General features: G+C 30.2%; 1 protein-coding gene across 1 annotated transcript in view; it reads right to left on the bottom strand.

Moving 5' to 3' along the window:
* Window positions 1-14,652, bottom strand: part of LOC132940615 (uncharacterized) — a 37,339-nt gene extending 22,687 nt beyond the window's left edge. The window contains 7 exon segments of the mRNA XM_061008336.1: window positions 781-946; window positions 1,139-1,272; window positions 1,862-2,066; window positions 2,383-2,546; window positions 2,954-3,067; window positions 3,488-3,592; window positions 14,306-14,652. Coding sequence (XP_060864319.1) covers window positions 781-946; window positions 1,139-1,272; window positions 1,862-2,066; window positions 2,383-2,546; window positions 2,954-3,067; window positions 3,488-3,497 — 793 coding nt within the window. The 5' untranslated portion in view covers window positions 3,498-3,592; window positions 14,306-14,652.
* Window positions 14,653-16,490: the final 1,838 nt, after the last annotated feature.

Here is a 16,490-nt window from a genome sequence, read left to right as displayed (position 1 = left end):
TAACATACTTTTTAATATCATTATTTTGAATTTATTCTTACAAACTTGTACCAATGACAACCTATATATACTGAAAAAAACAACACTAATTTTATAAAGTACAGCAAAAATCCCAACTAACAAAAATAAACATTTAAAATAAAGAATAGAATAAGGTTACATACGTTTACATTGTACACAATAGTATATAATATGTCAATAAAATAATAATAAAAATATAATATTGAATTCAAATTTAAAGAATTAAGTCTATTTTCTATTTTTACTTTTGGCAAACTGGTCAATGACTTCATCAGGCGTAATTTCAACATCATAGTTTATCGTAAATCTTTTGGGTAGTGAGTACGTTATAATCGTTATAACGATACATAACGCTGAATAGAACTAGTATTTCTCACAAGTAACAATGTAATATTTTTTTATAAAATAGGCTCAAGGGGGGGGGGGGGTATTTACCCTATTACCCTACCCTTGGATCCGCCACTGCATGTTTTAGATGTAAGGGATTTCATATAGTAGTTTGTTGTGTTTGTTATAACTTAAATTGAGTAGAATAAAATTCCATTTACCGTGGTAAAGGACGACTTATCATGTACGCTTAAATAATACAGTAACCTATAAATAGTATAATACACTTATACACAGGAATTTTTCTAAATAATGTTAGATCGATTTTTTTTTGTTTGTCGGAAAAGTGAGTAAGTGAAACTATTGGTTATTATACCATGTATAGTGTAATAATCTTAATGCATAGGTACCTACTACAAATCTATAACTCACCAAAAGCTAATAAGCCCACGATGGCCCACATTGACATCCAGACCATTATCCAACTGAACCACCTGAGCAACAGGATGTAGGTAAGGCTGAAGAAGATAGCAATGACCAAACCAACAATAATGTGTTGGTAGCTTTTTTCCAAATCTTCTTTTATATGTTGACTGGCCTACGAGTACAACGAACAATATTTAAAACTAGATTTTAGTTATATTATATTGACTGAATTTTTTTTGTAAGCATTTATTATTAATTATATGTTTTAAATTACGTATGAAAAATCTTTTATTATCATATATTATTTAGTCTTATGATTTCCGATTATTATCGTATGGTATAACATATGATTTCGATTACATACTTCTTTCGACACTTTCAACCAATCAACCATAGCGGTTCCGTCGATAAAGCTGCTCATCGCGATATTGTTGGAACTCAGAATTTGTTTCAGACCCTCCAAGTCACCACTCAGCGTAGGGATGCAATAATTAAACACTGAAATCGTTTGGAAAATAAATGTATAGTATTATACTCGTCGACGTTAATGCAATGGTGTTATACATTGATTATAATTATTACATCATTTCGCTGAAATATCTATGTATATAGATAGGCAGGCATTGTGTTTGAAATGAGATCTAAAGATTATGCACTTGAAAAAGTTGTAATTCTATGCACAGAATATTATATAGCTATGTATATCGTATGTTATCTTGAAATATATACAGATACAACTGAACAAAAATGCACCAAATCCATAACAAAAAAATAATTATCTAATCGAAAAATGCGTTATACTTGTGTGTTATGTCTATTACATATATTTGCAGTATTTACAAATTTAGGTGAAACTTATAATTCCAAACATCCAATGAACAAAGACACCTAGACCGCTCCTAGTATAGAAGATAACATTGTTATGTATTCTGTACAATTGTGCTTTGAAATAAAATGTGAAAACATTTTCAAATGAAATTCATCATATAATATGAAAATCCTGGTCCCCATAAAAATTATATATTTTGTGGTCACACGGCGTGGGTATAATAAATATATTATTATGCGTATAATGCTTAATACTCACGGGTTTCGCTCTTAGTAAAATATTTGGCACATAGGTTGGACGATGTAAAGTTTTTCAGCACTTCCATCGAATTGACCAATTTGTTGAGATCGGGAGAAACGCATATCAGGGTCTTCTGTATGGCCGGCCAGTCGACTTGAGGGTCTTTAGAGTCCAACACTTCTTTGACGGACCAATCCGTGTTTGGACAATTTTCCACGCATACCTGTCGGGAACAGAGAGGCGGATTATATTATGCACATTTTTTTGAAATAATTTTTGTTACGCCATGCGTATTATATTATACGCTATATTATATAGTATAGGTACGTTGTAGATCTGTTATAAACGCGATGATATAGCTACAACTAGACTATATTTACCCACACTGTGATAATTTGATATTTCACCGTAAATTAACGTGTTTATTAAAACGTAAAAATATTAATTTTTTTTTAGAAAACAACACTGTCTACTTGGAAAATGAGTGTATTTATATAGTTTTTAAAAGCTCGTGTGCCGAATTTTATTATTATTTATACCTGAGGAGTTTGGCATCCGTGGACGAAAATCATTGGTGAAGTGCATTCGGTTATGTCAAAAAAGAACAGGTACGATTTATCAGACACGTTCTTATTTCGACCGCACACTTGACCGTTCGAATCCGACGGTGAAATGAACAGCTCTTGGTCCGAATTTTGATAAGCTGAAAATGAAAAATTTTGTTAGTATAAAATGGTGTAGATATTTAATATAATATACAGTTTAATAGGTATTTATTCACCAAGCATGTTCACCCTTTTTTCTTCAATAATGCAGTTATTCAAAATCTGATTTTTGGAATTTCCTAATATACCTATACTTAGACCATATTTTAAAATTCTAGAGTAGTGCAAAGAATTTGAAAATAATATCTTGTTAACAAGTTAACTCGTTAATTAGGTACATTTAAAAATTGCAAAAATCATAATTTGAATAAATTAATTATTAAAGGAAAATATAGGTTTGAGCTTGATTGGTGAACACACTATATTAATAACACGCATGTTATTTATTATGAGCGGCCGAGTGGTGTCAGATTGATTGGAATTTTAACATAAATTTTATACGTACCATAGCTGGCCAACCCCAACCAGCAGGCTATGAACACGCTGAAACCGAGGAAGCACAAGCAATCCGTACACGATCTCTTCTCGAGGGGTTTCTTCCTGTTTGGACTGTAGGAATCTGCACAGAATAACACAATCACCACACTGAATTAGTTCGAAATCGTTATATTATACTGATATAGTGATATGTATGTAATTTAGTGACCTAACCTATAACCTATGATATATGATGTATCATATCTGTATATTAAAGGACCTTGTCCATCCAGATAGCAATGAAACTTTTTTTTTTAAATTGTCAAAAATATAAACCTTCGTATTGTAAACATTTACGCAATACTTATTGGGTCTAAGTAGATTTTAAGTATATGGTGTAAAAATATTTGAAAAATGTAAACATCGAGTTAAGATAATTGTTTTTTTCGAGAAAAAATCCTCTCGTACTCCACCATTTGGTTATAATATCTGTCACTGATACGCCGTTATATAGTTACTATATTGCGCTTAGATCATATTGTTCTAGTTTATCGATACTTACTTTGATCCATTTTTTTTTTCTGTTCTTAAGTGGTTTATTTTTAGCTTTTGACTTTCATCGACATGTTGTTTTCGGAGGCTCTTTGAATTCTAGACCGCGGTTGTCCTGCAAAAATTTAATAACGTCTTAATATAATGATAATAGAGTTCCTATTGTTATATTTTTAGGCACAATGTTGGCGAATGATATTGATATAATATAATTGTAATACAATGACCAGAAAATGGACACAAGTGGACCACATTTTTACATTTAAAAACTTTTACGGGAGCATTGTAGGAATGCCATACGACGACTTGCAGTGCGTCATACCTCCTAACTCGTACATATTATTTTAATTAATAATAATCCTTACAATAATACAATAGGTGTATTAATGTTATTCACGCACGCGTCTGTCGTTTAATAGACACGATATTTAAATGAGCGCTTGAGATATTTCAATTATATCAAGTTGTTGCTACCGGAGACGAGTCACAATAATTAATAAACAGCTATGTACATCGCCGCGATGACCGCATATTATCTGTACCAGTGGAAATGTGAAAAATAATAATAAAAACGAAGAAAAGGTAAACGCACGTTCGTACCAGAAACTGTAAGCTATAAGACTGTAACGGTAGCGGCAATAATAATATAACAAACGGTCGGATTTATCGAACAGCTGTTACAACTACTCCTTTCATTATAACTGTACATAATACAGATAGCCGTATTATTACAATAAGGTTCCGTCCAACTGCAGTAGCATTAATAAACAATAATATATGTGTAGGTACATGTGTGTACGATATATCATCCAATTAGTGTTTTTGTTTATCACGTCGGAATAAAATTGTTTAAGCGACTGAAACGTACTCAATGAACATATCAGTACTTATATTTTAGTATGGGTAAAAAAAAAAAAACGTAAACGGTCTTATACGCTGATGCATACCCGATGATTCATTATCACAACAGGTTATAATCTTATTACATTTCACGTCACGATCGATTAAAATAAAATAATTTAATTTACGCATATATACTTACGCGATAAGTTCAATGCACGCCAAGTGCGCACCGCATTAAACAAATGTACGATTATAGTCTTGGTATACGCCACTGTAGTTAATATTGTTATTAGTTAGAATAGACCCTATAGCTTTAGTGCCTATATGGCTATATTACTATCAAATCATCGGTGGAGAGGCGAGGAGCCGAGGAAACAAACGATATGCTTCGGGTTTGGTCGATTTGCTAAAACTACTGTGTGATGCGTTTATAAATCGTTTTCCCGGTCACCTTAGGCTATATAAACTTATGTAAATATTTTTTGAAAAACTTAATAATATATTATTATATTATACAAGCTGACACGGCAATGCGTTGCTATATTACTATAGGTTTATGTGACTATGCGAACAGTTTATTATCACTTATCACGTAGGCAATCTACCTGCGATAGATCGCGGATCCATGCGCGTGATGCGTACGTAAGTGTATAATTTAACTATAAAGTATCAAAGTTATACAATCAATTAATACAAAATCCTAACCTAACTTAACATCGTACTCAAATCCAATTAATAAAAAATAACCAAACATTCGTATGCATAGATAAAGAAGAAAAATTAAAAAATTAAAATTAAGAAAAAAACAATACAATTAATAATAATAATTATTATTATTAAAACCAATAGCAACCATTTAAAAACAAAAATTGCCAAAAAAAAAACCATGCAAAAAAATTGTGTTCCCCCAAACCGTGGTTCGAACAAGAGACCCCTGTTCAAATTCCTTGTTTTCAGAACCTCCTCAGTTTGGACATCTTATTTACCCTTTTCGCGACAAAATGTAGCTTATCTCCTTCTCCGTGGTCTAATCTATCTCTGTACCAAATTTCACCGCAATGGGACGAACGGTTTAGGAATGCATAAAGGACAAAGGTGCAAACATTTTTGTCTTTTATATATTAGATATAGGTAGATTAAATTAAGACAACATATAATAACTAGAACAGTTTTTAGTTTAAAGTTCGAACTAAAACGATTATAAAATCTAAAACCTTTTTTTTTATAAATAACCTAAATAATATCACAAACAAGTTTTTTAGATTTTTGTCATATTTCAACTTGTTTTTTTGAAAGTTAAAATTAAACGATCGCCTATATACATATTCATTTTATATTATTATATTTATTTATTTGATTACAAACGACTATACCAAATACGTAGTATCCTTACAGTAACTATTTTGAAAACTACTGAGAAATTCCAAAAGCGTCTCATTAAAACGTCTTGTTATATACTAATGTAACATCAGCTGTAATTATAATATATTTGGAAATATATTGAACCCCTTTACAGTATTGAGTATATAGACAATATAGTTATAATACTATTCACATACGGTTGTATACATCAACCACTGTTGATACGTGAATACCTATATATGATATATTGATCCTATCTACTTACGTCATAAATATATAAATATATATATTATAAGCAAAATTATAATTTATAGTAAAAATTATAAACTATACAATATAGTGCAGTATAATTTAATAAATCTTCATGAAGTACAATAATAATTATTTACACCTACTTTAAATGAAAAATATTATATGTACTTGACTTAGCAAAATGGAAAAATGGAAGTACATTCCTAGTTATTTATAATTGTTTAAAAACGTAATTTTTCGAGAATTTGATTTTTCGATTACCCAAGTTCTCCGAGCAACAGTTACCCTGTTTTTCTCGCTAAATAAAACGATCACCAAAGAAAACCAGCAAAGGCCGTACATAAAAATCAAAATCATTTGCAATATTAAATTATATTATATTATATTAATCTTTATCGCACGAGACCGTCGATGCTGCAATGTACAGCATAATATCATAATATGATTGATACTGCGTGTTTATAGAAAAGAAAAATCGTTTCCACCGTAAAATACCACTCGTAAAACGTTGAAGGCTTTGTATGGTGTATAAAATATTATGTACCGGAAGGCACCAGCCGCGTGCCAGAACGAAGAGTATAATATTATAGTCCAGAAATAGTCGATTTATTCGTCAAACTATTATACGGCGATGCATAGTGCAATCGCGACTATTCCTTTATAGGATTTCATCGAAACGTCTATATGTACCTGTCCGTCAAGAATCGAAAAAATTTTGGCTGCCGACCATTATTCTCGTTTCGTATCGAGTTAATTGTCGCAGCACCTCGAGACGAGCCGTCGTGTACCCTTAGGTATACAACGATGACATAGTATGCTATTACACTAATTTCAAATAATTAGAACTTTCGGAACTACACTTAACGTTATAAATTATACCTACAATTTCAATATTTCAACACGTCACTGCGCAGCTATTATTGTGATAACTCGGGACTCGTAACCTATACGATACAATTATACTATTACAGTGTTTTCAGTCATAATGTCAAACGATTGGAGAATCGTACGAAATTTGCAAACGTACAAATAAGAAAACAGAAAATTATTACTTAGACAAGATATTCCAAAACACGCAATATCAGTTTAGCAGTTAAGTCGCATAATAATAATAAACAATATACTCACAGTAGAAGTAATAAGCAGCTATATATAAATTATAATGTACGCTTATTGCTTATATACATGGACTTTTTGTCGTTGGTTTCCAATTGAAAATGCCATGATCGTTTTATTGTATTATACTATTATTACCTATAACATTTATAATTAAAGAAGATTACTGTACTGTTTTATAATTTAATATTTGTTAAACGTTATTGTATTATAAATGCGATTTTCATAATTATTTAATAATTACATTACCAATTTAATGCAATGTACATAAAAACGATCTCGATTATAGGTTTTATTTATTTTGCCATCAAAGGAAAAAAAAATGTAATTAATTCAAATAAAACATTTAACGACGAGTCGGTTGATACACTTCTATAATTAATAATTATTATTACGTTATTGCAGTCGTTTCACAACGATAGGTATATAACTGTGCATACACGATACACGGGACCTCCGTCGGCCGTCGTAAAATAAATATTAATATGTGTTCAATATAGTATAATAACTAATAAGCAATGTTAAAGAACTAAAGTCCTAAGGTCATTGATAAGACGATTGAAATAATACGCCAGTGGGTTCTTTGTCGCGTGCCTTTGTTTATAAGTCGATAATAATGATTGCATTTCAGAAAATATGTTAAAGTTATTGTTATAGTGCACACATTAATTATATATAGTTTATCGATAAGGAATACGAATAATTCGTTTCAACTTGCAAATTAATTGTCATCAGAATAACTGTCTCAATACGCATAATAGAGTAATAATACTAACGTCAAACATTGTGAAAAATATTTGTAACTTATATCATAATAATATACATATTATTATATGAGTTAATATATTATTTCCAGCTGGTTGCAGTTATACGTTATCCAAGTAAAAAGCTTGACAATTATCTCGCAAGTTACTGGACAATGGGCATAATCAGTAACTTAATGGGCGTGAAAAAAACGATCACTGCATTGGCGTTATGTCAATAATTTACTAGCCAAACAATTCCGTCTACCTGGCGTTCATTTTTAGTTGATTTTTTTAATGCTATCCTAAATAATAACTTCGAGTTAAAATCCGACATCACCATTAGCTATAACTACATATTTATATCTATGTATGTTAAGAATGACGAAAATAAAAAATTACTTTTAACTCGACAATTTATTTTTTCTTAACTGTAGTAGTTATACTGACCAAATTGAAACGAATTAATACATATTTTATTCCTGCGCTTTGTCATATTATATATTGTTTCAATAAAAAAAATCTAGTCCCGAGTCCACACACTCTCGCGATGTCCTGCTCGGACACGGCAGATTAGACTTACCGAATCGCCACGTAAAAATATACACATTAGGCAGAAAACATGTTACTATGTAGACGTATCCAGTAAATCGTATATATTTGTATTTATATGTATAGTGACGTTTTGGAAAAAAAATCGACTAATCGACCGCGATCAATTTAAGCTATAATATAGGTGATATTACAGAAATCGTGCAATCACACGAAACGTCCGATGGTCGTTGTGGTCAATATTATAATATAATACTTTCACATCGACAGATTTTCGAATACCATCACAGTGTCTCACCAGTTGTATGATAATTTTGAACTCTATAGGTAGACAAATTTATTTTTCTATTAGTTGAATTTATTATAGCGGAGTATACTGATATAAAATAAGAACGATTGACAATGAATCATTTTTTAGTGATATTGTGGTTGTAAAAACCAAAAAAAGATAATGGCCGTCTAGCCAAAAAAAAAAAAAAAAAAACGATAACAATACAATAATCACCATTTTCCGATTATAGAAAGCAAAAACTATACATACAATTAATATAATGTTCTTTCTTGCCGTTTAAATATTTAATAAATAACAGATAAAGAAATATTGTAAATATACAATATAGATTAAAGTCAGTGAACTCTTAACTTTGTGAAGTATAAAAATATTTGTTCTCCTACGTGTGTCCACTTGGGATTAAAATGTATCCAACTATGCGTCTATCGGCCACCGCAGTATAAGTTATACACATTGGAAATATTCAATAAATACCACAAATAGAAAATATTAGTGTTTTTCTTTTTTAAAAGCTGCTAAATTTAGGCTTATTTGTTCGAAACGGCCTAATATAATAATCTTTACGGAAATCGTCTACAAAATCTTCTTTATACCCGATCGGGCGTGATATTATGTATATATATATATTATAGTATTATATATTATATGCTGATAAATTAAATATACCTATTATATACGACAATGGTCTTTGTTGACGAATACGTTTTTTATTGCGTAAATAAAACAATGCAACTAATTTGCATACAATTAGCATGCGATTAACGCGAATTTGCAATGGTCTTTATCAGAAAGTTCAATGGTGTAATGCAGCTAGATGCATTTAAATGCAGTAAAAATGTAACGTACGTAATTACTTATTAAATTACTTCTTGAGAACTTACCGAATGCTCCGAAACGTCGAATATAAACGGTTTACAATAAATTACAATACACATAAATCATAATATTTCGTAAACAAGATCATCTCACGACGCATATAGGTACAGACCAACGGGCTTAGACTAAAAAGGGCATTTCCGTTTTTGCCTAAATATTGTTAATATATGAATCCCGTTTCGCCCAGTTTAGATCAATTTAAAATTAAATTGACAATAATTGTAAAATTATTAATTTTCACGTTTGTCGGTACAGTCAATATATTGTATAGGTAGTACTTACTTACATTATTCATTAAAGTAATATTTGAGCATCATTAAGCGATTCTTAGAAGGTGATACTCTTTGTTCTCCATTTTTTTTTTAAAGTTTAAATTCAGTTCACGTTAATTAATTAAACTATTTTTGTCTCCTTCACTTTTTAAAAATGAAACACTAATATTAATTAATAAATTACTATAGTTAACATGTTTTCTTTGCATTCGCTAAATTATGTTAAAATATTACAAATAATTAATAACTATACATAATGTACTACATATTATCAGACTGAACCAAACGACTATTGAAAGTTCAATTTTAAATTTGATTTGAATTGGTCTGGTGTGAAACGGGAATTATTTTATAGTATTGGCCAAACAGGTGTTTGGCAAAAAGGGAAGAGTTTGTTAGTTGTCTTTTAAATGTGCCTCTAAATGCTTGAAATTTTCTTAAAATTATAGCATTTTTGGAGTCCCTCTTACTCTACCAGGAACCAGCTTCTTTTCTCTATAAATACCAAAAGTTATGCCCCTTCGTACTTCCATAATCACCGCTCAGAACCTATACCCCCTGAACGACCTAAACATTTTTGTATATGTATGTTATAAAATATATCTGCCGATTCGCGTTATAATATTCCAATAAAAAAAATTTAATTTTAAAATAAAATAACAAAATATTATTATACCGGAGTTGTAATTATTGTGCTTTGATAAATAATTATTAATTAGTCGTCCATCATCATTTCAGTGTTTTTTCTTAATTTATTCTATACTGGTTTCGTTAACTAGCTTCTTTCTTTTTCTTCTCGCCCCGTTATTTTTTAATGAATACTATTTTTGTTAATTCTCTTCCTCTCATTCACTTCTCCTAAATTAATTGTTAAAATTAATATACAGCTACTTTCTGACATTTCAATAAACAAATTCTAAGGAAAAAAATTTAATTATTTCCCTCCCGCTCTTATACTATATAGGTAAGGTATATCCGAGTCTCCTACGGTGGTGTCGTAGTTAAAGTTTAAACTACCACGACGACGACGACGGTAGAAATATTACTTCGAACAAACAACGGCTGCGACACAAACAAAAAGATTACGAAGAGAAGCTCGACGTGTATATTATACAATTAAGTCTCGCGAGACTCATTAATATAGACAAGTGCGGTCGTAATTTCAATAGACATTGTCGTGTAGACTTTTATCGTAGTGAATGCGTATGATAATATAGTCGTTATTAATAGTATAGTAATTATGGCTTTTCTGCCGGCAATACATCGCGCGAATTATGTTGTGTTTGACGAGCAGAGTCATAAGGATCGTTCCTGCAGCACGCCGGTGGTATTACTTCGGCGAGGTATAGAACGGAAATACAAATTAAAGCTTATTTAATTCTGGGGTCATTCGGCCCGCGGGAATGGTACGTGCTAGGTCAACAATAATAATTATCAGCGGTGGCCGAGAACAAATTGCTAAAAAAAAAACAATCTTACTGTACAATAAAGACGTGTGTACATCAATTCCGTTGGAATTACGCTTGCGGACGGAGAAGTGGCACGCTATATTTATGTACATAAGTATATTACATGGGATAGGTACCTATCTTTGGACATTTTCATTGGTATACTTTTTTTTGAAAAATACCCATTTATTTATTGTGGTGACTAAGTTTTTCGGGTTGAAAACTGGTCGATTTTGCATTTCGAAAAATAAATTAGAATAATTTACATGGACGCATAAAAAATCAAAACTATAAAACTTAATTTGGTTATAAAATGTTTATGCTGTTGTGGTTACCTGCTGGAACCCTGTTGAATATTTATTTTTTGATGTAGTCACTTGTGAAAAATAGCTATCGGTAGAGAAATTATTACCTATTTAGATGTCACGCTGTTCCCTTCTGCAGTAATTCATACTGCTAATAATTGCCATGATTATATGCTAAATCTCTCCTACATAATATCATTGCAAACTCGCTGAGCATTTCTCACAAAAACGTCGTAGTTCAACTACAGTATACTTATCATATTAGATACAATACATTATCATCAAACCGTTTAAATCGTGATAAATGCACCCGAACAGTCAAATAATATACTATTTTCTAAGATAATATTTTATAAATTGAACGCATAATAATGTTATAACGTCGTATTGCATTCGTTTATTGTTGATCGTATAATCGCAATTAACTTTACTTACGTCTAACGTGTAAATTTTCTGCGTATAGTAAGAAATAATAATACTGTACAGTATTTATGCGTCAATTTTTAAATACCCATACTCCATAGTGACTCAATAATTCTAGAGAACCGCGGCTTATCTGACGGATTGACATTTAATTTGATCATAAAAAAAAAATTACGTATTATCGATATTATCGTCAAAGTCATCGAGAGTCTTTTGAAAGTTGTGAGCAGTGTAATGCCATATATTATTATTATTATACCATTTCGATGAGGAATCATACCTATGACGCTGCAGTTCTGGGTATTCCTGGTTCAACTAATAAAATAAATATAAAAAGCTCTAGTGGAATAAATGTGAACGACTTTAAAATCAGTCTACCTAATATTAAATATTTAAATATATAATAATATGATCTCATCAGTTCGTTAGCTACTTCAGTTTTGCACATGTCATTTGCCTAACCGATCATAAAATTATATTACGCAGAGTGTCGTCGCGTAATGAATAAGAAACAACACAGCGGGGGCCTTCATATAATCAGTGGTGTAGTGATGTACTCAGACCTACATTTGGGGGGAGGAGGGTGATGAGGAGGGTTAGAAATAGAAATAGAAATTGGGTGACTTTGACTGACGAAAAAGAAATAATTTACTCATCTGTAAATTTGGGTGGGGGGGCGTTCACCTTGGCAATGCACATCATTCAATACATTTGACGGTTTCGAGAGGGGGTATTTAATAATGCAATGGTGAAATAAGTTATTTTTTGAATTAAAACCATTGCACCACTAATGCCGTATAACGAAAGGATACAAATGTTGAAACTGAATGTTTCAGGGATATGAATTCAAAAATGTGTGGAAGTCGATCGCAAGTAGACTTGATGACAAAATCAAAACGGTTCTCAGAATTATTTTTGCTTTACTAGATCAATCGGTACTCACGTTGGAAATATTCAAACAGAACACATCTAAATTCCTATGTTGCCCGTGTGTTAAACGATGGTATAGAAAATCACCACTTTCAGTGGCATTAAATAATGAAATCTATTGCCATATAATATTACTACATCGTCGCGCGATGTATTTATCGGTATACAAATAACGGATAATTATTCGAACGATATGAGTCCTGTTGTAGCACGTGCCTATATATTATACCTATTTACAGACTTTGCGAATGATTGATTTTTATGTAGGTAATACAATATCTATTCATCACATAACATTTTAATATAATATATTATAATATAGGTAGGTACAAATAGCTATAAATCAGTATTGTATTATTAATTACAAAAACAACACCGCTTATAGGAGATAAGAGAAAATCAATCTAATAGATGTATGTTTAGTAATTATATTACAATACGATGGTAATTTGTACCATTTCTAGCATTTCTAACATTACTTAAGTAGACTAAATGATATGATATTATGTATTTTTTACCAAATATACCAGACCAAAGTGGTTTATTGCACCACCATAAAAAAAAACTGTAGTATGAATCATCTAGTAGATATGGCGCATGGTTGTTGAAAATACAAAGCGGTGAGAGTCAATTAGTAAAATTCAATAACAATTTTAATTTGAACTTTTATCATTTTAATACGAGTACCTACACGCAATTACACATATTGTATACTTATATAAAATCGGTAATATTTTGCTTAATTTAAATGGATAATATTATAATATTTATTTTTTATTGTTAACTAATATAATATATATATATATTTAAAATTGAACGTTATAAAGAAAAAAATTGGTTTCGTAATAAATATATATGTTTATATGAAATCAGTTATATTTCATGTTGCTTAATTTTTCATTGAGTTAGTAAGCTTTAATATATCTAAAGTAAATTAAAGAACAAAGTTTACAAGATGACCATTTTAGGAATACCTTTAAAAATTAAGTTTGGCGTGAAATACATACTATAAAAATCATGATCGGTTGTAGTGGCGTGGAGGTTTACCCATTTTTTATTTTCTATTTAAAAGACAATGAAAACAGTCTGTACAAATATATTACAACGAGCAAATATGAAAGTTTACAATGACACGAATAGCATGATAAGGAAATCACCCATTGGCAACACCTCCTGTAAGTTTGTACCTTTAGTGGTTTTTGGACATGGCACATAAATTATTACTTCTTTTATTCGGTACATTTTTAGACATACACACAATATATGACGTTATCACGGATGCGCGAGTAAAAGAAAAAAACCGCTGTTATATTTATATAGTATAATATATGGACACATACAAAATAAAAAATGATAAAATCGTAAATTTAAAATAATGTGACATTTATGCATGCATATTATTATTATTACGTACGAGAAAACAGATCGTCGGCTATGTCATCCACGTTGTACTAGAGCTCAGGAACTTCGAGTTATTTTATAATAAGCACTGTATTAGATTTATCAAATTAAAAAATTTAATAATTCAAATTTAATGTATTTTCGATTAAAACTAAGAAAAGAATCACGTTATATGCATTTTTTTTAAATAAAAAAGTACTCAATGTAATATTATATTGTTTTACTAAACGAAATAATATAATAAATCTAATAAAATATAATAATTTGACCTCTGCGAATGCGGCGTAGGTAACAACTATAATATGTATTGTGGCGACGACCGATTTAATTGCGAAAAGCTAGTAAGTACACTCCGTTAAGTAGCTCACTCGAATGAGAGATAAAAATCCCAACCATACAAAAGATAACCTATTATTGTCATAAAATCGAAAAACGTGTTAATTCGCGCAATGATGCGTCATTATAATATATACTGCACGGTGTGAAAATCGCGGAAGGAGAACAATATTATTGTTATATAGTACACCAAACACACACAATTATTTGTTATTTCTTTATAAACACATAAACACGTTTTGTTGTTATTGTCATTGTCATGTACATATAGTACCTACATTAGTATCTATGTGTACTGGCTAATTCACGATTCTACTGCCACTACCTATTCATTTTAGGAATATATCGTTTAAAACATTTTAAAAACAATCCTGATAAACTGCAGCGTATCATGGCTTGATGAACATTTATATTATTTTAAGGGTTTATTTTAAAAACAAAAGTTTTTATAGCCACAGAACACCCTTTAAGTATAATTATATATAGAAAATCTGTAGAATTTGAAAATATGGTTTTTGAGTATAAAGAATTAGAATTTTAATAAATAAACTATTAAATTATAAAAAGGGGTAGAGCGTGCTTGGTGAATAACACTGTACATAGTATAAGCTTAGGTAACGTCATATGTGACGTAATGTAAAGTATAGGTTAATCTAGATAATATAATGTCCACTGGCTAACTTATAGGATAGGTATACATAGGTTACCTACATAACCTATTATATATTCATGTGTACCTTTATTGGATAATATCCATATTATTAAACCATATACCATATACGTTCAAAATATGTGGTTAGGTTGTAAGAATAATAACCGTTCTTAAATTAGTAAGACTCTATACCATATTATATATTTCACTTCTCGTTAGTTGTTTTTATATACAGCTAACCAAAAGATTTATGTGAGCTGGGGACTGCGCGTCTCGAAAAGATAATAAAACCATTGCCACGTTAAGTCAGTACATATAGCTATATTATTGTAAACGGAGCCAATATAAATAACGACAATAGGAATTCCAAGTTAGTATCTTCCGAAAACAAATACAATATATAGGTAGTGAAAATGTCGATGATCTTCAGTAGGAACTAAAATAGTGAATGTCTGAAGTATTAAAATTTGTAATATAATATTATATAAATATTACAATAATATTATGCAATAGTCCTCAACAAACAGATTTTATAAAATATTGGTACCATTGAATATATAGTTAAGTACATTGTATATTACTATATTAGTGTATATCGTACAATACCGGGTGATCCATTTAATACAAGACATTCATTATTACAAAAACTAATAACGATTTTAAAAAAAATGATTGAACAGCATTTTTCTAAAAAAAATAAAACCATTTTTAATGACAACATTGAACATGAAATTTTAATTCATTATTCCTTATTCAGTAATGGACTAACGCATTATGAGGAGTACTCCTAAATTTTAATCCACTACTCGTGTCTCATACTACTATACATAATTTTTTTAATTATAATTAACTACTTGTTTGATTGTTATAGGTAAAATTACTCCGAATATTCTGCGTATATATTATGATCAAAAATGGGTTATATTTTGTTTAACTACAGTTTTCGTTCAATGTGTTTGTGTGAGTGTGTGTTTGTTTACAACTAAGAGAAAATCTCTATATTGGTATTGTTTATATTTTTTTTTAAATTTGTCGGTTTGTAGGTCAACCGCAGCATAACTGAATATTGTGTAATTGCACAAACTAAAAAATTAAAAAATAGAACATTACTAAACCAAGATCGCATACTTTAATCACACAAATTATTTTAAATACCTGCGGGGCCATAATCGAAAACATAAGTGAATAACATTTAAAGGACGCTATTAAT

This window comes from Metopolophium dirhodum, chromosome 3, assembly GCF_019925205.1.
Source record: "Metopolophium dirhodum isolate CAU chromosome 3, ASM1992520v1, whole genome shotgun sequence".
NCBI classification, from domain to species: Eukaryota; Metazoa; Arthropoda; class Insecta; order Hemiptera; family Aphididae; genus Metopolophium; species Metopolophium dirhodum.
Note: the sequence above shows the minus strand (reverse complement) of the source record. Positions and strands in the feature narration are given on the sequence as shown.